Source organism: Pseudophryne corroboree, chromosome 2 (genome assembly GCF_028390025.1).
Source record: "Pseudophryne corroboree isolate aPseCor3 chromosome 2, aPseCor3.hap2, whole genome shotgun sequence".
Lineage (NCBI taxonomy): Eukaryota > Metazoa > Chordata > Amphibia > Anura > Myobatrachidae > Pseudophryne > Pseudophryne corroboree.
The window spans coordinates 1018268881-1018292125 of NC_086445.1; the positions used below are offsets into that span (position 1 = coordinate 1018268881).

Below are 23245 nucleotides of genomic sequence, written 5' to 3' on the forward strand. Positions count from 1 at the left end.
TGTCCGATCATGTGACCGGAATACCGTGCGTTCCAACTGTAACTCTAGTGTTATTACTAGAGTCCATGTAACACTGCTTCCGCACTGGGTAAATCATGTGACATCCTCACATGACTGATTAACAACTCCTGATTGGGCGATACCCGGACACAGATCACATGACCGGAATTCATCAGATTAATTAAACAAATAAAATAACCAGTTTCTCCTGTTTCCAGCCTCGTTTCTGTTAATTATTCATCTCTAATGACTCTTTATTAGGAGTACTAAATACTAGATTCATTTCAGTATGATTTTATTGTTTTTTAATATGTTCAGTATAATAATTAAGCACCAGCTGTTTGTAATGATTACATCATATCCCCTATAAAAGGGTGATCTATGCCAACGTCACATCACCTTTGAAAAAGCTGCCTGGAGCAGTGAAACGCGTTAGGCCAAGACCTGTGTGGACATCTGCTGACCAGCACCATCACTACGACATCATCTACAGTCAGGACCCTGTACTATATCTTCTCCGTGAACCAGGACCCCTTTAGGCATTGCCTTTGCCTATTACATCCATAGGGGAGCCCATCTAATGGAACACGGAGTTCCAAATGAACTGTGAACCAGGACCCCAACAATTGTCGCCGTTGCCATACGGACTTTGCACTCTATGGGAGCCTCTTTAAACGGAACACAGACATGGTAACAACATCCACTTGGATGAACTATTATTCATTTGGTCCATTTGCATGACTGTATTCATATTGGTCTCAAATACGTTGATGTGTGCCATATATACCAGCTGGTGTCAGTATTAACCAAATTTAAGTCCACCGGAAGTCATTATTGTGACATATTATAATACAGTTTGTAAGCTGAACTGTTTATAATTTTAATTTTTCTTTTAAAAACAATTTAATATTAAATATCCATCTTTTAGAACATATTGTGTCAATTAGCGCTGTATATCTATTTCCCTTCTCTCGTTACCTAAAGGGTTTGACTACCCCTTCTTTATTCAGCTGCTAGGAAAAACATACTCATCACAGCGCCTGTGTATATATACTTGTTATATATAATTTCTTCATAAGTATATGGAAACCCGACAATTCTTTTGAGATTTACAGCAATATCTGTAAATATGGATTCCCATATTTATTAAATAGGTCCTCAGCACAGCAGTCCCAATAGGATTCTATGGGGCTGCAATGGTACCGCACATATCAAGCTCCAGAAGTGTAATTTTATGGAACTGGTACCCGATAGACAACTCCATCTATAGATAGCATTGCCAATAGAAGCTTATAGGCTTCTTTATGCAAAATGTCTCCGGAGAGGGATCGGAAGGGACCGAATGAGCCCTCTCCTTCCCCGCTGCTTGGGCGTATGCAAGCCAGTGTCCGCGCATGAGTATTTGGACTACCGGATCATAGGCCCAGAAGTGCTTTCATCTGCAGGACATATTGGGAGGACGGTCCTGCATACCAGCTATATACACTAGGGGTGGGTTACGTGATACATGCTGCCCAAAGTGAGCTTGTAGTGAGTGAGAGACTCCATAAACCATGTTAGCGTCTGCTTTACGCTCGACCTACGGCAACACAAATATTATTGTGATTTGTTCTAAATAACAATCAGAAACCGACAGTTAACGGCTTCTTTATATTTTTTTCATACGATTTTTTTCAACCATTAAAAAGTCACATTTAATAGAAAAAAATAAATGTTTTCTGCGCCATCAAATAAAAATATCACAGAGGACGACATTGTTTTAATGTAAGATTTGCTATGCAGTAAAATAAGATGTCTGGTCACGAGTATTATATATACAACATTAAACGTGCAAACCCTTGGAGAATACGATAGAATAGAACATATAAATATGCCATTGTTACCACATCTCAATTCGTCATCTCCGTCTGGGCAGTCGAAGACGCCGTCGCAACGTTTCGTCTTGAGAATACATATTGAAGAGGATTGGCAATGTATCTTCCCGGGACAAGTGTAGTGGACTAAGGAAATGGGGAAAAAAATACATGTTTTGTCAGATAGTTTTCCTGCTATTGCTGCATATGAGTTTCGACATCGGAAGCAGGACGGCGGCAGACTGTCGATGACTGACAGCCTGGTGCCATCTGAGGGGATGTAGATGGTCTCCGTTTGCGAAAACGGAGGCGTGTCGGCGCCGTTCTGGGGGTGGGAAGAGGCAAGGGATCTCCGTCATAGGATGGAGATTTCCTGGCGTATACAATGGCGGCTTGCGCGGCACCATAGGTGCTGTAAGCCGTCCGATTGTGGGAGAGAGATCCAATGCTGCGACACAACTCAGACCACTGCTGCAGCAGGAGGCGTCTGCTGGTACTATACGCCACCTGCTGCATCACCATACATCTCTATCACTGCTGCTTCCACCTCCAACCACACCTGAATGAGCCTCCATATAGGGTACTTCTCCTGCTAGGAGCAATTAAGGGCACAAGAACTACCATGGATGATCCAACAACAGTGTTCATTAAAATGAATATCAGTCCTGAGACTAACCACTCGCTAACCACGACCAGTGGCGGATCTCTGCCTGTGTATACTTGGGAGTTTACTTGCTATCAAGCCACCGCTTCCCAGCGTGTTTAAGCCCAAAATTTAAAAGGGCAATGTTTTTCATTGTATAACACCCCGTGTTTTCCTTCTAAAAGCACTGGCCATTTAAGTGCCAGCCTTAAACACGCCGGGAAGCAAGCGGAGCCTTTTACAGGAATCCTCCATGGCTTGATTTGTAATATGACGCTCAATATTGTTCAGATAACTTTTATTACATTTTGGTGCTCCGATTCACAATATTTTTATTATTATGATAACAATTGATAAAAGTGGTTAAAAGAGGTATTTTAAGGGTACGGATTTGTTTATAAAGGACATTTGTTGAGCTTGTGCTATAGGCTTTTATATAGCTGGTTCATAAAAACAAAATCCTATATAATAAAAGGCTGCTCCTCATCTCTATGGGGGGAATGCAAGTGTTTAGCGAATTAAGGGCCTAATTCAGACCTGAACGCAGCAACAAAATTGTTCTCTAATGGGCAAAACCATGTGCAGTGCAGGTGGGGCAGATGTAACATGTGCAGAGAGAGTTAGATTTGAGTGGGTTATATTGTTTCTGTGCAGGGTAAATACTGGCTGCTTTATTTTTACACTGCAATTTAGATTTCATTTTGAACACAACCCACCCAAATCTAACTCTCTCTGCACATGTTACATTTGCCCAACCTGCACTGCACGTGGGGGGTCATTCCGAGTTGATCGCTAGCTGCATTCGGTCGCTGCGCAGCGATGAGGCAAAAAAATGGCACTTCTGCGCATGCGGCGCAGTGCGCACGCGCAACGTACTATTACAACGAACAATGTAATTTCACACAAGGTCTAGTGAAGCTTTTCAGTAGCACTGCTGGCATGAAGTGGGCGTTTCTTGGTGGCAACTGACCGTTTTCAGGGAGTGTTCGAAAAAACGCAGGCGTGCCAGGAAAAGCGCAGGCGTGACTGGGTGAACGCAGGACACGTTTGTGACGTCAAAACAGGAACTAAATAGTCTGAAGTTATCACAAGCGCTGAGTAGGTTTTGAGCTACTCTAAAACTGCACAAAAAAACTTTGTAGCCGCTGTGCGATCCTTTCGTTTGCACTTCTGCTAAGCTAAAATACACTCCCAGTGGCATAGCGTTTGCACGGCTGCTAAAAACAGCTAGCAAGTGATCAACTCGGAATGACCACCATGGTTTTGCCCATTATAGAACAATTTTGCTGCTGCGATCAGGTCTGAATTAGGCCCCTAGTTCTGACTTCTAAACTATTGTCAATGGGGGTAATTCCAAGTTGATCGCAGCAGGAAATTTTTTAGCAGTTGGGCAAAACCATATGCACTGCAGGGGAGGCTGATATAACATTTGCAGAGAGAGTTAGATTTGGGTGGGTTATTTTGTTTCTGTGCAGGGTAAATACTGGCTGCTTTATTTTTACACTGCAATTTAGATTGCAGATTGAACTCACCACACCCAAATCTATCTCTCTCTGCACATGTTATATCTGCCTCCCCTGCAGTGCACATGGTTTTGCCCAACTGCTAAAAAATTTCCTGCTGCGATCAACTTGGAATTACCCCCAATGTTCCTGTTGCAAACTCATTCATCATTTCTCCAATGTATTGTAAACTTTGAATCAGACTGAGGGGAGAAGGGTGGTTTGTATGTGGCAGAAGCCTTACACCCTTCTAAGCTGTGAAATAAATGACTTATCAATGGCTACCGCCTTTTATATAATGCCCACTAGACGGAAGGCAGTCGTTTTGGAGTGAACTGTGCAGTTTACAAGGGGAACTCGAGGAAGATTAATGTCTCCTTAAATTGCATAAGGACCAGACATGGCAACTGTGAGACAGTGAATATTCGCTAAATAGGAGACTGCGTGAACGTTATCCGATATAATGAATGTCTACTGTCCAATTAAGCCATTATACACTGATAAACAAGCTATCAAGCCATCGACCATTCATCGCGCAGTCAGACAAATGAAGGTGAGAAAGGTCAGCGTGCTTCGCTTAATGAAAAAGGAGGCCAGGAACAGTCTCTGCTCTCGCCTTCAAGTGGCTTGTAAAACATTTAATCCTTGACAATTTAATGGAGATGCCGCTGAATAATGAGCAGTACTCACCAATCAGGCCGGTAGCGATCGCCAGAGCAATAATGAGGACAACAAGGAGGATGATGATGAGATATTTCATGGGGATAATGGGATGGCACTTGGAAGATTCGTCATTTTCTCTGTTTTCTGGAAAGAAACCATTTAAAAAGAAAAGAAATTGTAAAGCGGTTTGACAACGACATTTATACAATCCAGAGGACATCGAGTACAACTTGCTGGGCTCTGCCACAGGGCGGAGAGCTGTGCATCTCCAGCTGCTGTGGAACTGCAAGTCCCAGCATTCCCGGCCAGCAGACTTTCTCTTACGTCCTAGAGGATTCTGGGGTCCACATTAGTACCATGGGGTATAGACGGGCCCACTAGGAGCCATTGGCACTTTAAGAGTTTAACAGTGTGTGCTGGCTCCTCCCTCTATGCCCCTCCTACCAGACTCAGTTTAGAAAATGTGGCAGGAGGAGCCGGTCACAGCTAGGAGAGCTCCTAGAGCCTCCCAGGTAGCAGGGAGGCTACCTGCTTCATGGGACCTAGGGGGGGAGTAGTGTCCGCCCTGCAGGGTCAGAGCCACTATCTCCACTGACAGGACACTGAGCTCCTGAGGGTGATGATAGTTAGCCGCCCCAGACGACCGCTCACTCCCGCAGCATGCCGCCACCCCCTAACAGAGCCAGAAGATTCCGGTGGCGAGTGAGTCACCGGTCCCCCTGGCAAGCGGGGAGCCGGTTTGAAGATGGCAGCAACAGGGTGGGAGCGTGGTATTAACTGAGCTCCGGAGGCTCAGCGGTACATAGTGCGGCGCTATGAGGGGTGCCCTGAGCCAGCTCCTATGTCCTACACTGGTCACTCACGCTGTCAGGGACCTTGGTAACACTGCCAGCACCATTACTCAGGCCAGTATAAAGAAGTGAAGAGCGGGAAGCAGCGCCATGTTCGAGGGGCGGAGATTCTCAGAGCGGACCCGGCAGCTCACCAGCGCCATTTTCCTGCCTGCAGATCCACTCCAGTGATGCTGACAGGGAGAGCTGTCCCTCCACGCAACTCCAGCTATCCTGTACGGTACCAGGGGGTTGTAGAAGGGGGGGGCGTGTAATTACTGTGTAGTCTATTAAGGTACACAGTCAGCGCCAGGTAGTTGTATTATATCTACCTTTGGAAGCGCTGTGTGTGCTGGCTCCAAGCTCTGTGTTTCTCTGTGGCGTACATGGGTGAAACTGTGTGTGACATTTTCCTGTGTGTGGGTGTTTGTTTCTCACACAGTCATGTGTCTTATGCTGCAGATGACATTTCCTCTCAGGAGAAATCCATTCCATGTACACAGGAATGTAATGTTTTGTCTCAGATCCCTATTACTGAGCCTGAGTGGTTGACCTCTATTAAGGGAATGATCTCTCAGATCTCTACTAGGGTAGCTCATACTGAGACTGAAACTCAGGTGTTAAAGAAGTCTATGGCAGTTTGGTCAGGTTCTGTCCCTATTCCTTCAAAATCCCCTAGCATATACCCACAAAAACGTGCACTTGCCCAGATTATGCAAGATGACACGGATACCGACTCTGACATGGCTGACGGTGATGGGGATGTCCTGAGGGGGGCGGCATCCCTGGCTAAGGGGGTGCAGCTCATGATTGAGGCTATTACAGATGTGTTAAACATTTCTAACACAACTCCTGAGCAGGTTGAGGAGGCTTACTTCACAGATAATAAGAAAGCCTTGCTAACCTTCCCTGCGTCTAAAGAATTAAACGCTTTATTTGAAATATCCTGGGAGAACCCAGAGAAAAAATTCCAGATCCCCAAAAGGGGTTTGGTTGCCTTTCCCTTCCCTGGGGAGGATAGGAAAAGATGGGAAAACCCACCCATAGTTAACGCATCTGTTTCCAGACTGTCAAAGAAGGTGGTTTTACCTGTCCCTGGATCTACCGCGTTAAAAGAACCGTCTGATCGTAAGATTGACACTATGCTCAAATCCATATACACTGCTTCAGGGGTGGCGTTGAGGCCCACTATTGCCTGTGCATGGATTTGTAAAGCTATAGTAAAGTGATCGGGCACATTACTTGAGGATTTGTATTCAATGGATAGAAGTGACATTGAATTGTTTTTACGTAACATACAGGATTCTGCGGGGTTCATGGTGGAATCCATGAAGGACCTGGGTACGCTGACTGCAAGGGTGTCTTCCATGTCTGTCTCAGCCCGCAGGGGTCTCTGGCTACGCCAATGGACTGCAGACGCGGAATCCAGGAGAAGTGTGGAGAACCTACCCTATACAGGTCAGGCTCTATTTGAGGAAGCATTGGATGCGTGGATTTCCACGGCAACTGCGGGTAAGTCCCCTTTTCTTCCCTCAGCTATGACTTCTATGAAGAACCCTTTTCTTCAGCTGCATCGTAGTCCTTTCGGACTGCTAAGACAAAAAAGTCCAGGCCTCCTACCACCTTCTTTACAGGTGGTCGGGCAAAATCCAAAAAGCCTGCACCCGCAGGCTCCCAGGACCAGAAACCGGCTTCTGGTTCCTCAAAATCCTCAGCATGACGGTGGTCCGCGAAGCCTGGAAGATGGGCTGGTGGGTGCGAGGCTCAGACATTTCAGCCACGTCTGGGTGTCGTCCGGCCTGGATCCCTGGGTACAGGATATTGTGTCCCAGGGTTACAGACTGGAGTTTCAAGAACTTCCGCCGCACCGATTCTTCAAATCAGGCTTGCCAGTTTTGCTGGCAGACAGGGCTATCCTACAGGACGCCATCCAAAAATTGGAAAAGTCACAGATCATTGTGCCTGTTCTACCTCATATGCAAACCAAGGGGTATTATTAAAACCTTTTTGTGGTACCGAAACCGGATGGTTCGGTCAGACCGATTTTGAACTTGAAATCATTAAACCCTTATCTGAGGGAGTTCAAATTCAAAATGGAGTCTCTGAGAGCTGTGATCTCAGGTCTGGAGGAGGGGGAGTTTCTGGTATCCCTGGATATCAAGGATGCAGGGTCAGACTGGCCCACAGGGGTACCAGGGAAACCACTGGTAGGCCCCACTGCCTGAGGGCCCATTCCTTCCTCTAGGGATCAGGTTCCAGACTGTGCACTTGTATTATACATGGTAGATATGTTGCATTACACTGCACTAGACTATTGTGTATTTCAAAAGAAAGGAGTTTTACCAGCGCTGGCTGATCATGTAGATAATGAAAACAATCTAAAAACCAGAGGGCTTAAATGAATATCACATTTATTAGACAATAACAATGAATAAAAATACTATCATAAAATGTAAATCATAAAAATAAAAGACTGATAATAAGTCCAAAATAAATGTGTGAATCAGTAAGTTTTCACTAAAAATGCCACGAGATGCCTGAGATTATTTAAAAAGTCCACGTTAGGCTAATATATGTCACTCAGAGGGACTTGATTTACTGGAAGTGTCCATCACTAGTCGGTTGTTTTGCATAGACCGACAAATAGCAGATGTGTGGTAGTTACCAGTTATCCTTGGTGCAGAATGAATCCACCTGTATTGACTGGATGGTTGTCCTCTTTAAGCATGGAGGAATAGGTCCAGAATGGTGGGTGCTGCTGGATGATTGTCCCAATAATATATTCCAAGTGACAGGAAAGCCAGTGGTGCTAATAAAAATCAGGCTGGAGTAGGCGCTCAACGCGTTTCGCTGGGTTTAGGTGGTCCAGCTTCCTCAGGAGCAAGAGGAAGAGGAAGCTGGACCACCTAAACCCAGCGAAACGCGTTGAGCGCCTACTCCAGCCTGATTTTTATTAGCACCACTGGCTTTCCTGTCACTTGGAATATATTATTGGGACAATCATCCAGCAGCACCCACCATTCTGGACCTATTCCTCCATGCTTAAAGAGGACAACCATCCAGTCAATACAGGTGGATTCATTCTGCACCAAGGATAACTGGTAACTACCACACATCTGCTATTTGTCGGTCTATGCAAAACAACCGACTAGTGATGGACACTTCCAGTAAATCAAGTCCCTCTGAGTGACATATATTAGCCTAACGTGGACTTTTTAAATAATCTCAGGCATCTCGTGGCATTTTTAGTGAAAACTTACTGATTCACACATTTATTTTGGACTTATTATCAGTCTTTTATTTTTATGATTTACATTTTATGATAGTATTTTTATTCATTGTTATTGTCTAATAAATGTGATATTCATTTAAGCCCTCTGGTTTTTAGATTGTTTTCATTATCTACATGATCAGCCAGCGCTGGTAAAACTCCTTTCTTTTTATATTACCAATTGGGGACTTACCATCCCCTTACCAGCTGCTATTGATAGCGCACCCTATTGTTTTTTCTGTATTTTATATATTGTGTATTTCAAGCCTCTGTGGAGGCTGGCCACACCCCTAAGTATGGGCCTCAATAACTGCATTCCCCCGGTGGGCTCTTCATGCCCCAGTCCTACACTCCAAGGATGCGTACCTCCACATTCCGATTTGGCCGCCTCACCAGGCTTATCTCAGAATTGCACTGTTGGATTGTCACTATCAGTTCCAGGCGCTGCCATTCGGCCTCTCCACGGCACCAAGGGTGTTCACCGAGGGCATGGCAGAGATGATGGTTCTCCTCCGCTTACAGGGTGTGAACATTATTCCATATCTGGACGACCTGCTGATAAAGGTATCGTCCAGGGAGAAGTTGTTACAGTCCATTGCTCACGACTCATCTACTCAGGGAGCACGGTTGGATCCTGAACCTTTCGAAGTCACATTTGGAACCGACAAGGAGATTGTCGTTCCTGGGAATGATCCTTGACACAAAAGTGCAGAGGGTGTTTCTACCGTAGGAGAAAGCGTTGGTGATTCAAACAATGGTCCGGGATGTCCTGAAGCCAACCCGGGTGTCGGTCCATAAGTGCATTCGCCTTCTGGGGAAGATGGTTGCCTCTTACGAGGCTCTACAGTATGGAAGATTTCATGCTCAGTCATTCCAACTGGATCTCCTAGACAAGTGGTCGGGATCTCACCTACACATGCACCAGAGGATACGTCTGTCGCCAAAAGCAAGGATTTCACTCCTTTGGTGGCTGCAACTGCCTCACCTTGTGGAGGGCCGCAGGTTCGGGGTTCAGAACTGGATCCTTCTAACCACGGATGCAAGTCTAAGAGGTTGGGGCGCAGTCACCCAAGGGAAACCTTCCAAGGAAGGTGGTCAAGTCAGGAATCCCTTCTTCCACTAAACATCCTGTAGCTAAGAGCCGTGTACAACGGTCTTCTACAACCAGCATAACTTCTGCAAAATCAGGCCATTCAAGTGCAGTCGGACAATGTAACGACAGTGGCCTACATAAACCGACAGGGTGGAACGAAGCGCAGAGCTGCAATGTCAGAGGTAACAAGAATCATCCTCTGGGCAGAAAGGCACGCAGTAGCGCTGTCAGTAATCTTCATTTCGGGAGTGGACAACTGGGAAGCGGACTTCCTCAGCAGGCACAATCTACATCCAGGAGAATGGGGCCTCCATCCGGAGGTGTTCACGGAGGTGACTAGTCGTTGGGGCATACCCAGAGCCGGATTAAGGGGGGGTCACAGGGGGTACATTACCCTGGGCCCCCCTGCTGCTAGGGGCCCCACAGTTCAGTGTGCAGCTGCAGTGCAAAGCGCACCGCAAGCTGCATAAAGTCCAAAGAAAGAAGAGGGAGAGGGCAGAGGGGTGGAATCCGAGCCGGGGGGCGGGGCTACACGGCACTGCTTTCATTTTCACTGCAGGCAGCATGTGAGAGGAGGGAGGAGAGAAGGCAGGAGGAGCAGCTACAGACATGTGCCCACAGCCCACCCAGTCAGTGTGTGATAGTGAGGTAAGACTAGGGAGGAGAGGAGCACACTACAGTAATAGTATGTGTATAAGTGTGTTTGTGGTAGGTGTATATGTTTCTGACTGTGTGTGACAAATGTATATATGTGTATAAGTGTGTGACTATGTTTGTGAATGTATGTGTCTGTGTGACTGTGTGAATGTATTTGTATAAGTGTGTAACTGTCAGTGTGTAACAGTATATATGCATGTGTATACGTGTGAGACTGTATGTATGCTTTTGTGTGTTTATATATACTGTATAAATGTGTGTGTGTATATATATATATATATATATATATATATAGTTAGTGTGTGTGTGTGCGTGTGTGTGTGTGTGTGTGTGTGTGTGTGTGTGTGTGTGTGTGTGTGTGTGTGTGTGTATATATGTATATGAGTATGAATGCATGCATTTCCTGCCAACCATCACGTGTTGGTGGAACCGTCCTGTTTTTCGGGAACTGTCCCACCTGTGGACTGGAGAAAAGGTTATGAGGGAACGCTCCCACCTGCTGTGTGCATGATGCTGGAGGCAGCACAGCGGCTGGTTAAGTGATGTGCATGCCCCCTGCGTGAAATGAATTTTTTGCGTGACGTGTGTCCGTGCTCCTTGTTTTTGTACACACAGAAGGCTTGCGCACTATGGTGGTCATTCCGAGTTGTTCGCTCACTAGCAGTTTTTAGCAGCCGTGCAAACGCTATGGGAGTGTATTTTAGCTTAGCAGAAGTGCGAACGAAAGGATCGCAGAGCGGCTACAAAATAATTTTGTGCACTTTTAGAGTAGCTCAAAACCTACTCAGCGCTTGCGATCACTTCAGACTGTTCAGTTCCTGTTTTGACGTCACAAACACGCCCTGCGTTCGCCCACCCACGCCTGCGTTTTTCCTGGCACGCCTGTGTTTTTCTGAACACTCCCTGAAAACGGTCAGTTGACACCCAGAAACGCCCTCTTCATGTCAATCACTCTGCGGCCACCAGTGCGACTGAAAAGCTTCGCTAGACCCTGTGGAAACTACATCGGTCGTTCTAATAGTACGTCACGCGTGCGCATTGCCCTGCATGCGCAGTAGTGCCGTTTTTTTGCCTGATCTCTGCACAGCGAACGAATGCAGCTAGCGATCAACTCGGAATGACCACCTATGGCTCTTATTGAGATGTGGATGAGTAGCGGTTCATGCAGCAAAGTACCGATGTTCAGTACTTTGTGCATGGACCAGACCCGTACTGCATGTGCGCAGTACGGGTCTGTGGCGCCAGACATAAGGCGGCATCAGACTGTCAGAGATTGACAGTCTGATGCCATTTGGGGGCAGCGACGGCCTCCATTTCTCCAAATAGGCATGTCTCCGGGGACACAGTAGGCCAGGGTCTCTGTCAGAGGATGGATATTTCCTGGCCTCTTGGTAGGTATTGTGGCGGGCGGCTTGCGCAACCCCTTGGGTCACGCAGCCAGCCAATGCTTGTCGGGATTTAGGGGGTTCGGGATGTAGCCGTCGGTATTGTGACCAACTAAATCCCCATCCTTGTACATAGTTCATATCAGTAATGCAGCTGAAGGCATGATGCCTACTGCTGCATTACCACATTAGTGTTATCGCTGCTGCTTTTATGTAAGCAGCAGCGATAGCTACTCCGTCCACATCTGAATGAGGGCCCCCCAGTCTTAAATGCCCCGGGCCCCCCAAAGCCTTAATCCAGCTCTGGGCATACCTCAAATAGACATGATGGCCTCGCGTCTCGACAAGAAACTTCAGAGGTACTGTTCCAGGTCGAGAGACCCGCAAGCATTGGGGGTGGATGCCCTGGTAACACTGTGGGTGTTCAAGTCAGTATTTGTGTTCCCTCCACTTCCTCTCATTCCAATAATTCTAAAGCTTGTAAAAAGAACAAGAGTTCAGGCGATCCTCATTGCTCCGGACTGGAAAAGGAGGGCTTGGTACGCGGATCTGCTGGATCTACTACTGGAAGATCCAAGGCCTCTTCCTCTTCGGGAGGATCTTCTACAACAGGGGCCGTTCGCTTATCAAGACTTACCACGGCTACGTTTGACGGCATGGAGTTTAAATGTCAGATATTAGCTCGGAAGGGTATTCCGAACATGGTTATTCCTACCCTGATACAGGCTAGGAAAGGAGTTACGTCTAAACAAAACATTACCATCGCATTTGGAAAAAGTATGTGTCTTGGTGTGAATCCAAGAAGTTTCCTACGGTGGAGTTTCAACTGGGACGGTTTCTCCTCTTCCTGCAAGCAGGTGTGGATATGGGCATGCGGTTGGGATTCGTAAAGGTCCAGATTTCAGCCTTATCCATTTTCTTCCAGAAACAGCTGGCTTCCCTCCCTGAGGTTCAGACTTTTTTGAAAGGGGTTCTGCACATCCAGCCTCCCTTTGTACTGCCTACGGCACCCTGGGATCTTAACTAGGTGTTGCAGTTCCTCCAATCGGATTGGTTAAAGCCTCTACAGGAGGTTGAGATCAAGTTTCTCACGTGGAAGGCTGTCACTTTGTTGGCCTTGGCTTCTGCTAGACGTGTGTCGGAATTTGGGGCTTAGTCTTGTAAAAGTCCCTACTTGATCTTCCATGAAGATAGAGCTGAGCTCCGGACACATCAGCAGTTTCTTCCAAAGGTTGTGTCGGCTTTTCATATCAACCAACCTATTGTGGTGCCAGTGGCTACTGACTCCTCAATTCCGTCAAAGTCCTTGGATGTTGTAAGGGCTCTGAAAATCTATGTGAAGAGGACTGCTCGTCACAGGAAATCGGACTCTCTGACTCTCGGACTCTCTGTTTGTACTGTATGATCCTGCTTCTAAGCAAACAATCTCTCGCTGGATCAGGTTCACTATCCAGCATGCGTATTCTATGGCAGGATTGCCGTGTCCAAAATCTGTTAAGACCCACTCTACTGGTAAGGTGGGTTCTTCCTGGGCGGCTGCCCGGGGTGTCTCGGCTTTACAGCTTTGCCGAGTGGCTACTTGGTCTGGGTCGAACACGTTTGCAAAATTCTACAGGTTCGATACTTTGGCCTCTGATGACCTAAAGTTTGATCAATCAGTTCTGCAGGAGCCTCCGCGCTCTCCCTCCCATTCTGGGAGCTTTGGTACATCCCCATGGTACTAATGTGGACCCCAGCATCCTCTAGGACGTAAGAGAAAATAGGATTTTAATTACCTACCGGTAAATCCTTTTCTCGCAGTCCGTAGAGGATGCTGGGCACCCGCCCAGAGCTTCATTATCCTGCAGTGGTTACTTAGTACTGCTTTGTTCTTAGTTAAGTACTGCGTTGTTACTGAGTTCAGTAATGTTATTCAGCTGTTGCTGAGTTTTGAAGCTAGTTAGCTTGGTTTGCCTTGTGTGAGCTGGTATGAATCTCTCTATCTGTGTAAAATCCTTCTCTCGAAGTTGTCCGCCTCCTCGGGCACAGTTTCTAGACTGAGTCTGGTAGGAGGGGCATAGAGGGAGGAGCCACCCCACACTATTAAACTCTTAAAGTGCCAGTGGCTCCTAGTGGGCCCGTCTATATCCCATGGTACCAATGTGGACCCCAGCATCCTCTACAGACTACGAGAAAAGGATTTACCGGTAGGTAATTAAAATCCTATTTTTAGCTCCAGACGCATAAAGCTGCCTGTGCGTAGTTACTCCAGCTGAAGAAGCCGCATGTACCCCAGATTTGGCAACACACTTACAGCATATACCAGTGGTTCTCAAACTGGGGTGCCTTGGGACACTTACAGGGGTGCTTCGGGTTGGTGGTCCAGGACCAGTTCAATTTATTTACGATCCGTGTAATAGGTAAAAGCAGAGCTGGTGGCTGCCAATCATAAATGATGTGGCCAAACAGAAGCAAAGCCTGTGTGTTTGTTCAGCCAGGAGCTTGGTAATCTTTAACACTTTTCATTATTGTCATATTCCACACTGATGATCCCTAGTAAGGTGACCCTGTAGCCGTCACTGGGTCTTAGCACTGGTGCTTTTCTGCAAATGCCATGGGTTAAATTCGGGGTCACCAAGACACACTGGGCGTGGTTCAGAATGTCAACTCCAGAATGCCAACATGTTCTGAATGCTGATGTAGACATTATCTTGGCTTGTCAAATGTCAACATTGACAATGTCAACATTGCCAGAATGCCGACACTGTGAATGTCAGTCACCATGTCAACTGCGTTTTTAGGTGATTTTATCCCTATCCCTAACTGCAGCCTAACCCTAACTGCAGTCTAACTCTAATCATACCCTAACTCCAGCTGCAGCCTAACCTAACCCTCAGCCCAAGCCCAAATGCAGTCTAACCCCAACCGCAGCCCAACCCTAACTGCAACCTAACCCTAGCCGCAGCCTAACCCCAACTGTAACCTAACCCTAACAGCAGCCTAACCCCAACCGCAGTCCAACCCTAACTGCAACCTAACCCTAACTGCAGTCTAACTCTAATCATACCCTAACTCCAGCTGCAGCCTAACCTAACCCTCAGCTCAAGCCCAAATGCAGCCTAACCACAACCGCAGCCTAACCCCAACTGCAGCCTAACCCCAACCGCAGCCTAACCCCAACCGCAGCCTAACCCCAACTGCAGCCCAACCCTAACTGCAACCTAACCCTAACAGCAGCCTATACCCAACCGCAGCCCAACCCTAACTGCAACCTAACCCTAATCAATGCCTAACCCAAACTGCAGCCTAACTCCAACCGCAGCCCAACCCTAACTGCAACCTAACCCTAACCACAGCCTAACCCCAACTGCAGCCCAACCCCAACCACAGCCCAACCCTAACTGCAACCTAACCCTAACCGCAGCCTAACCCCAACCGCAGCCAAACCCTAACCGCAGCCTAACCCCACCTACAGCTCAACACTAACTGCAGCCTAACCCCAATCGCAGCCCAACCCTAACTGCAACCTAACCACAGACAAACCCTAACCGCAGCCCAACCCTAACTGCAACCTAACCCTAACCACAGCCTAACCCCAACTGATGCCTAACCCCAACCGCAGCCCAACCCTAACTGCAACCTAACTAGAGATGTGCACCGGACATTTTTCGGGTTTTGTGTTTTGGTTTTGGATTCGGTTCTGCGGCCGTGTTTTGAATTCGGACGCGTTTTGGCAACACCTCCTTGAAATTTTTTTGTCGGATTCGGTTGTGTTTTGGATCGGGTGTTTTTTTTTTCAAAAACCCCCCAAAAACAGCTTAAATCGTAGAATTTGGGGGTAATTTTGATCCTATAGTATTATTAACCTCAATAACGACAATTTCCACTCATTTCCAGTCTATTCTGAACACCTCACACCTCACAATACTATTTCTAGTCCTAAAATTTGCACCGAGGTCGCTGGATGACTAAGCAAAGCGACCCAAGAGGGCGGCACAAACACCTGGCCCATCTAGGAGTGGCACTGCAGTGTCAGACAGGATGGCACTTAAAAAAAATTGGCACCAAACAGCACATGATGCAAAGAAAAGAGAAAAAGAGGTGCACTGTGGTCGCTGGACGGCTAAGCTAAGCGACACAAACACCTCAATATCACAGGAATTATTCGTTCTAATCAATGGTATTATTGGTCCAAATCACTGGAAGAAAATGACACAATCACTGGAATTATTCGTTCTAATCAATGGTATTATTGGTCCAAATCACTGGAAGAAAATGACAAAATCACTGGAATTATTTGTTCTAATCAATGGTATTATTGGTCCAAATCACTGGAAGAAAATGACAAAATCACTGGAATTATTTGTTCTAATCAATGGTATTATTGGTCCAAATCACTGGAAGAAAATGACAAAATCACTGGAATTGTTCGTTCTAATCAATGGTATTATTGGTCCAAATCACTGGAAGAAAATGACAAAATCACTGGAATTATTCGTTCTAATCAATGGTATTATTGGTCCAAATCATAGGAAGAAAATGACAAAACCACAGGAATTATTCGTTCTAATCAATGGTATTATTGGTCCAAATCACTGGAAGAAAATGACAAAATCACTGGAATTATTCGTTCTAATCAATGGTATTATTGGTCCAAATCACTGGAAGAAAATGACAAAATCACAGGAATTATTTGTTCTAATCAATGGTATTATTGGTCCAAATCACTGATAGAAGACTGACATTTTTGGGATTATGGAGACATAATGTTTTTGAAAATAAATCCTAAAGCAGGTGGTGTATTAGAGCAAAAGAGTGCAAGAGACCAGCCATGCAGTTTCTGAAATATTATGACAAAATGTTACTGTATTTCATAAGCACTCATTCCTAACTCTGCTAAGTACTGTTTGGTATACTGTATCTGACTTCCATGAGGTAGTTGTCCATTATTTCAGCTTCCATTGACCTTTTTGAAAGCGGTAGAAGTTATCGATTCTTTTTTTTTTTTTTTTTCTCCTGCATAGCCCAGTAAAATGTTGCAATGTTAAGTATTGACTTGTACCTTCTGGGGGTCCACTTCTTCACCAAACCCAGCCAAATCTCATCCTGATTCCTAACCCTCTGTTCCACATTCTCTATGTACCCCATCTGTGTCACCCATGTCTATCTACCCCTCCCCTTTATATTGTAAGCTCTCACAAGCAGGACCCTCTTCCCTCATGTGCTTATATACTGTTGGTCACCAAAATGCTGCACTGTAATACTATATATACTGCTCACAAAAATGCCGCACAGATATGGAATGGATACTTGCAGTGACACAGAGCTGCAAGATACAGCAATGGCCTACTGTACAACTATATACTGTTAGTCACCAAAATGCTGCACTGCAATACTATATATACTGCTCACAAAAATGCCGCACAGATATGGAATGGATACTTGCAGTGACACAGAGCTGCAAGATACAGCAATGGCCTACTGTACAACTATATACTGTTAGTCACCAAAATGCTGCACTGCAATACTATATATACTGCTCACAAAAATGCTGCACAGATATGGAATGGATACTTGCAGTGACACAGAGCTGCAAGATACAGCAATGGCCTACTGTACAACTATATACTGTTAGTCACCAAAATGCAGCACTGTAATACTATATATACTGCTCACAAAAATGCGGCACAGATATGGAATGGATACTTGCAGTGACACAGAGCTGCAAGATACAGCAATGGCCTACTGTACTGTACTACTATAATTATTATATACTGGTGGCCCCCAGTCCCCACAATGCAGCACACTGATCAGATATTTGCAGCACACTGAGCACAGATATGGAGCGTTTTCAAGCAGAGAACGTAGATATTTTCAGCACACTGAGCACAGATATTTGCAGCACACTGAGCACAGATTACGGAGCTTTTCAGGGAGAGTACGCTGCCACGTCCTCTCCGTTCAATCTCCAATGCACGAGTGAAAATGGCGGCGACGCACGGCTCCTTACATAGAATACGAATCTCGTGAGAATCCGACAGCGGGATGATGACGTTCGGCCGCGTTCTTGTTAACCGAGCAAGGCGGGAAGATCCGAGGCTGCCTCGGACCCATGTAAAATAGGTGAAGTTCGGGGGGGTTCGGGTCCCGAGGAACCGAACCGGCTCATCTCTAAACCTAACCCTAACTGCAGCCTAACCCCAACCGCAGCTTAACCCTAACTGCAGTCTAACTCTAAAAAACCCTAACCACAGCTGCAGCCTAACCTAAACCTCAGTCCAACCCTAACTGCAGCCTAACCCCAACCGCAGCCCAACCCTAACTGCAACCCTAACTGCAGTCTAACCCTAACTGCAGCCTAATCCTAACCGCAGCCTAACCCTAAGCGCAGCCTAACCCTAAGCACAGCCTAACCCTAACTGCAGCCTAATCCTAACCGCAGTCTAACCCTAACTACAGCCTTAACCCCAACCACAGCCCAACCCCAACCACAGCCTTACCCTAACTGCAGCCTAATCCTAACTGACGTCTAACCCTAAGTGCAGCCTAATCCTAACTGCAGTCTAACCCTAACTGCAGCCTAGCCCCAAAGACAGCCTAACCCTAACTGCAGCCTTAATCATAACTGCAGTCTAACCCTAACTGCAGCTTTAACCCTAACCACAGCCTAACCCTAAGCGCAGCGTAAACCTAACTGCAACCTAATCCTAACCGCAGTCTAACTTTAACTGCAGTCTAACCCTAACTGCAGCCTTAGCCTAACTGCAGCCTAACCCTAACCCCAGCTGCAACCTAACCCTAACCGCAGTCTAACCCTAATCATATTATTACCACAGCCTATCCCTAACTGCAGCCTAACCCCAACCACAGCTTAACCCCAGATGCAGTCTAACCCTAGCTGCAGTCTAACCCTAACTGCAGCTTTAATCCTAACCACAGCCTAACCCTAAGTGCAGCGTAAACCTAACTGCAACCTAATCCTAACCGCAGTCTAACCTTAACTGCAGTCTAACCCTAACTGCAGCCTAATCCTAACTGCAGCCTATCCCTAACCCCAGCTGCAACCTAACCCTAACTGCAGCCTAATCCAAACTGCAGTCTAACCCTAATCATATTACCACAGCCTGTCCCTAACTGCAGCCTAGCCCCAACCACAGCCTAACCCCAACCGCAGCCTAACCCCAACCGCAGCCTAACCCCAGCTGCAGCCTAACCCTAACCACAGCCTAGCCCAAACCACAGCCTAACCCTAACTGCCGAATAACCATAACATAGCCCTAACCCCAGCTGCAGTCTAACCCCAACCGCAGCCTAACCCTAACCGCTGCCTTACCCCAACCGCAGCCTGACCCCGACCACAGACTAACCCTAACTGCAGCCTAACCCTAACTGCAGCCTAACCCTAACTGCAGACTAACCATAACATAGCCCTAACCCCAGCTGCAACCTAACCCCAAATGCAGCCTAACCCTAACCGCTGCCTTGCCCCAACCGCAGCCTGACCCCGACCACAGACTAATCCTAACCGCAGCTTAACCCTAACTGCAGCATAACCTTAAATGGGCTGTTGACATTCTACCTGTCGACAGTGACAATGTCAATATTATGACGTTGTTGACATTATGTTCATGTTAACGATCTGAATATCGGCACTCAATGTTAACAAAATGATCACATACCGACATACAGTATGTCAGATCTCAGTAAGAAGGGAGTGTAGCCTCCGACTCAGCCCAGAGTTACTCAAATAACAAGAGACGTTTGTTACATACAGTGCATACACACACACATGAAAATTAGTTGGAAAGCCATTTGATGGTTTGAGCCGTGTGCACATGCGCTATGGAGATCTAGGGTTTGAGCTTTGCAACCGATTCAGAGTATCTCTTGCGGAGTACGCAGCACCCAATTTTCCATCCCTTCTCCCAGTATAACGTGTTTGGCTCCTGCAGGCTTTGCTGGGCTGTAACTGTGTCTTCCGCTGCATTTGTCTCCAATAATTAGGACGAGTAGCTGGCAGGACAGATGGGGAGGGATAAAGAACTCAGCTTTTTTACTTGCTTTTTTCTCTCCCCCTGGCAAAATTACAAGTTTAAGCAAATGAACATCTGCACAATGCAACCCTGCAGACTACAGGACAATAAGAGCCAGCAGCTGGAAAATTAATGGGAAGCAATTTAGACATAGCGCGCAATTCCCTAAACCGAAATAAAAACCTAAATTTGTATTTATAGCCGTCAGGTTATCTCGCGGGGTGGAACAATGACGGTTTAAGTCCTTCTCTTGTTATGTTAAACTCTTTCTGATGAAAGTCATCAAAAAGTTGTATGTTTCCATTGGCTGTAACGGAGGAGTTAATTGAGATAACATTAAATGCTAATGTGTTCCTGCGTCCTCCGCCGGGTTACCCCGATCCGGTGAGATCCCCAAAGGCGCTGTTGATCCAGCAATGCACTCTTCTACAGCTTCCATGAGTCTCACACCGGGAACTTCCGATTTATGTAGATGGAAAGTTAACAGAGGTAGGGAAACTACAACGGCACCGAATGTCCACTGTGCCACGGAAAGTGCTCCGTGATTTGCACAAGTGACCTGAAAATCCAGATCAGGAAGGAGGAGCACGAGACAGCGAAGACAGGAGGAGGAGATGGGGTTAGCCATTGAACATCGATGTTTAGCAACCATTAATGATTTCCTACCAATGTATCGATGGGAAGAACCGATAATGAAAAGCCCATCACTTCTCTGCATTGCAAATGTGGGGCCACTTTTTCCTTCACCTGTGCATGCGCACAGCGGTCACAGAGAGGATTTATTTGCAAAGTGATTAATAGGGAACAATTGGGGAGGTAACGGAGTGGCAGCTAAAAATGCAAGTATGTCGTGAAAGTTTTGAGAACATGTTTGAGGCTGGGACTGTGTGAGGATCCAATACGCAACTAGGGCTATACACAGGGCCGGATTCAGGGGGGGGGGGGGCGATAGGGGCCCCCACTGTTTGTAATCTATGCTTTGCCGGGATCAATAATAATAGTGTAGTGGCATGTAGGGCTCACAGGAGTTGGGACTGAAAAGGGGAGGAGTTGGAATTGGAAAGGGGAGGAGTCACTATTAATTGTTAACCCACCCTTCCCTAAAAGAAAAGTGTAGATCCGCCCCTGGCTGTACAGATGGTGTAATGGTTAGCAGTACTGCCTCACAGCACTACGGTCACGAGTTCAATTCCCACCACGGGCCTAACTGTGTGGAGTTTGTATATACTCCCTGTGCATGCGTGGGTTTTCTACCACAATCCAAAATATACTGGTACAGTAGGTTAATTGGTCATCAAATTCTAGGTTTCTATCCAGCTGCTGTGTTTCCAGCGTCTTACTGCATGACCATCGGCGCTTCAGTAGAGTTGGGTGGGACGGCTCTTACCTGATCGGTTTTCCCGCGGATCTACTTTTGTTTGTTTTGCTTGCGTTAGGAAAAATCTGAAGTAGGAGAAAGCGATATCCACTACGGGCAGCTCCTCTTCGGAAACAGACACTATTTCTAGACTACCGGAGGCAGGAACTTCACCTGGAGCCTTGGAAGAGAGAAGATGAAATAAAATATCGCTTTATATAAAGGGAGAATTCCCTGCAGGGAATTCACAGTCTGATATTGCATGTACTGGTCACAGAGGTCAGCTTTGTTGTCATACCGAAACTTAGGCCCAGATTTATCAAGCCTTGGAGAGTGATAAAGTACAAACCAATCAGCTCCTAACTGTCATTTTTCAAACACAGCCTGTAGCATGGCAGTTAGGAGCTGATTGGCTGGTACTTTACCACCGTGCAACTTATCACTCTCCAAGGCTTAATAAATCTGGGCCTAAAGAACTTACACGTGAGTTACAGGTGGTAGGATTTGGTCACACCCTTCCCTAACCTAAGGGTTCCATTTATTATTATTACTGATTCCTACGGCCGATGGCGTATTTTGTATAGTATCAAAGGAATATGAACATCCAGATGGTATTTAAACAAGAATAACAATAATCCCCTTTCCAGCGAAGTCCAGAGACATCCTCCGCTTTGGTGCTGACAGCCTACCACCGCCAGCAATGCGCATCCACATGACGGGGACCCAGCAAAGCCTGCTGTGCAAGTTTTAAAGGGGTTGTCTAATTCTTAAATGGGGCCCTAGAATCGGGTGGTCTTCTGTATGCCGGCGGTCGGGCTCCCGGCGCTCAGTATACCGGCGCCGGGAGCCCGACAGCCGGCATACCGACACTTATTTTCCCTCGTGGGGGTCCACGACCCCCATAGAGGGAGAATAAAATAGTGTGGCGCGCTTAGCGCGCCACCGTGCCCGTAGCGTGGCGAGCGCAGCGAGCCCGCAAGGGGCTCATTTGCGCTCGCCACGCTATCGGTAAGCCGGCGGTCGGGCTCCCGGCGCCGGGATGCTGGTCGCCGAGAGCCCGACCGCCGGCCAGCCGTAGTGAACCCCCTAGAATCTGTATGCTCATAATATATCCCCCCACTCTCCCCAGCAATTTAGTGGAGTAACTGCTGGTGGGATTCCTGGTTGCCCTCACAGCTTCTGGTGCCGGTCAGGGGCCATGGGTTGGTGGAAACCTTCCTGCCAGCGGTGGTTACTCTCTATTTCCATGTAGATCAGCACTTATCCACCCATTTCGGGAGGCAAATCCTGCTCCCACCTCCATAGGTTGATGATGTTGACGTTACAATGTGTCAGACAGTCTAGAGACTCTGGGGCAGATGTATTAACCTGGAGAAGTGATAAAGCAGTGATAAATGGAAGGTGATAACGCGCCAGCCAATCAGCTCCTAACTGTCGATTTACATATTGGAGCTGATTGGCTGGTGCGTTAGTTACCACCTTGCACTTATCATTGCATTATCACTTCTCCAGGCTTAATACATCTGCCCCTCTAACTCAAATGCCCATACCAGGGTGTCACACACATAAGTGTGTATGACACCCTGGTATGGGAGGAGTCCTCAGGAGGGAATTCTGGGAGAGTGGACTAGAGGACTCTAGAGGGTGAAAGACAGGGAAATGCAGGAGAGGAGTTGAACGTTATCAAGGAGCAGGAAACAAGTTTAAGATGGGGGTGTATCAAAGGTTATAAAGAGGGTGAATGGAGATGTTGCCCATAGGGACAGCTTAGATCTAATATTTAGCTAGCATTTCTATAAAACGGTCTCTAGAACCTGATTGGTTGCTATGAGCAACATCTACACCTTAGAAGGTTTGATAGATCTCCCCGAAGAACTTAGGATGCAGCTGAATCTATGGGGCAGATGTACTAAGCCTTGGAGACAGGTAAAGCGGGCGGAGATTAATAGGGACATGTACTAAGCAGTGATAAAAGTAGA

At 46.7% G+C, this 23245-nt stretch overlaps 1 protein-coding gene across 3 annotated transcripts in view; it reads right to left on the reverse strand.

The window, feature by feature from the left end:
* The window catches only part of TMPRSS3 (transmembrane serine protease 3), a 107774-nt gene that overhangs the window by 66642 nt on the left and 17887 nt on the right, over positions 1 to 23245 (reverse strand). For all 3 annotated transcript variants that reach the window (XM_063950524.1, XM_063950523.1, XM_063950522.1), the window contains exons 2-4: positions 21297 to 21447; positions 4689 to 4805; positions 1884 to 2000 (exon numbers count right to left, since the gene is read on the reverse strand). In XM_063950524.1, the coding sequence (XP_063806594.1) occupies positions 1884 to 2000; positions 4689 to 4805; positions 21297 to 21447 (385 nt within the window). The remainder of the gene's footprint in view (positions 1 to 1883; positions 2001 to 4688; positions 4806 to 21296; positions 21448 to 23245) is intronic.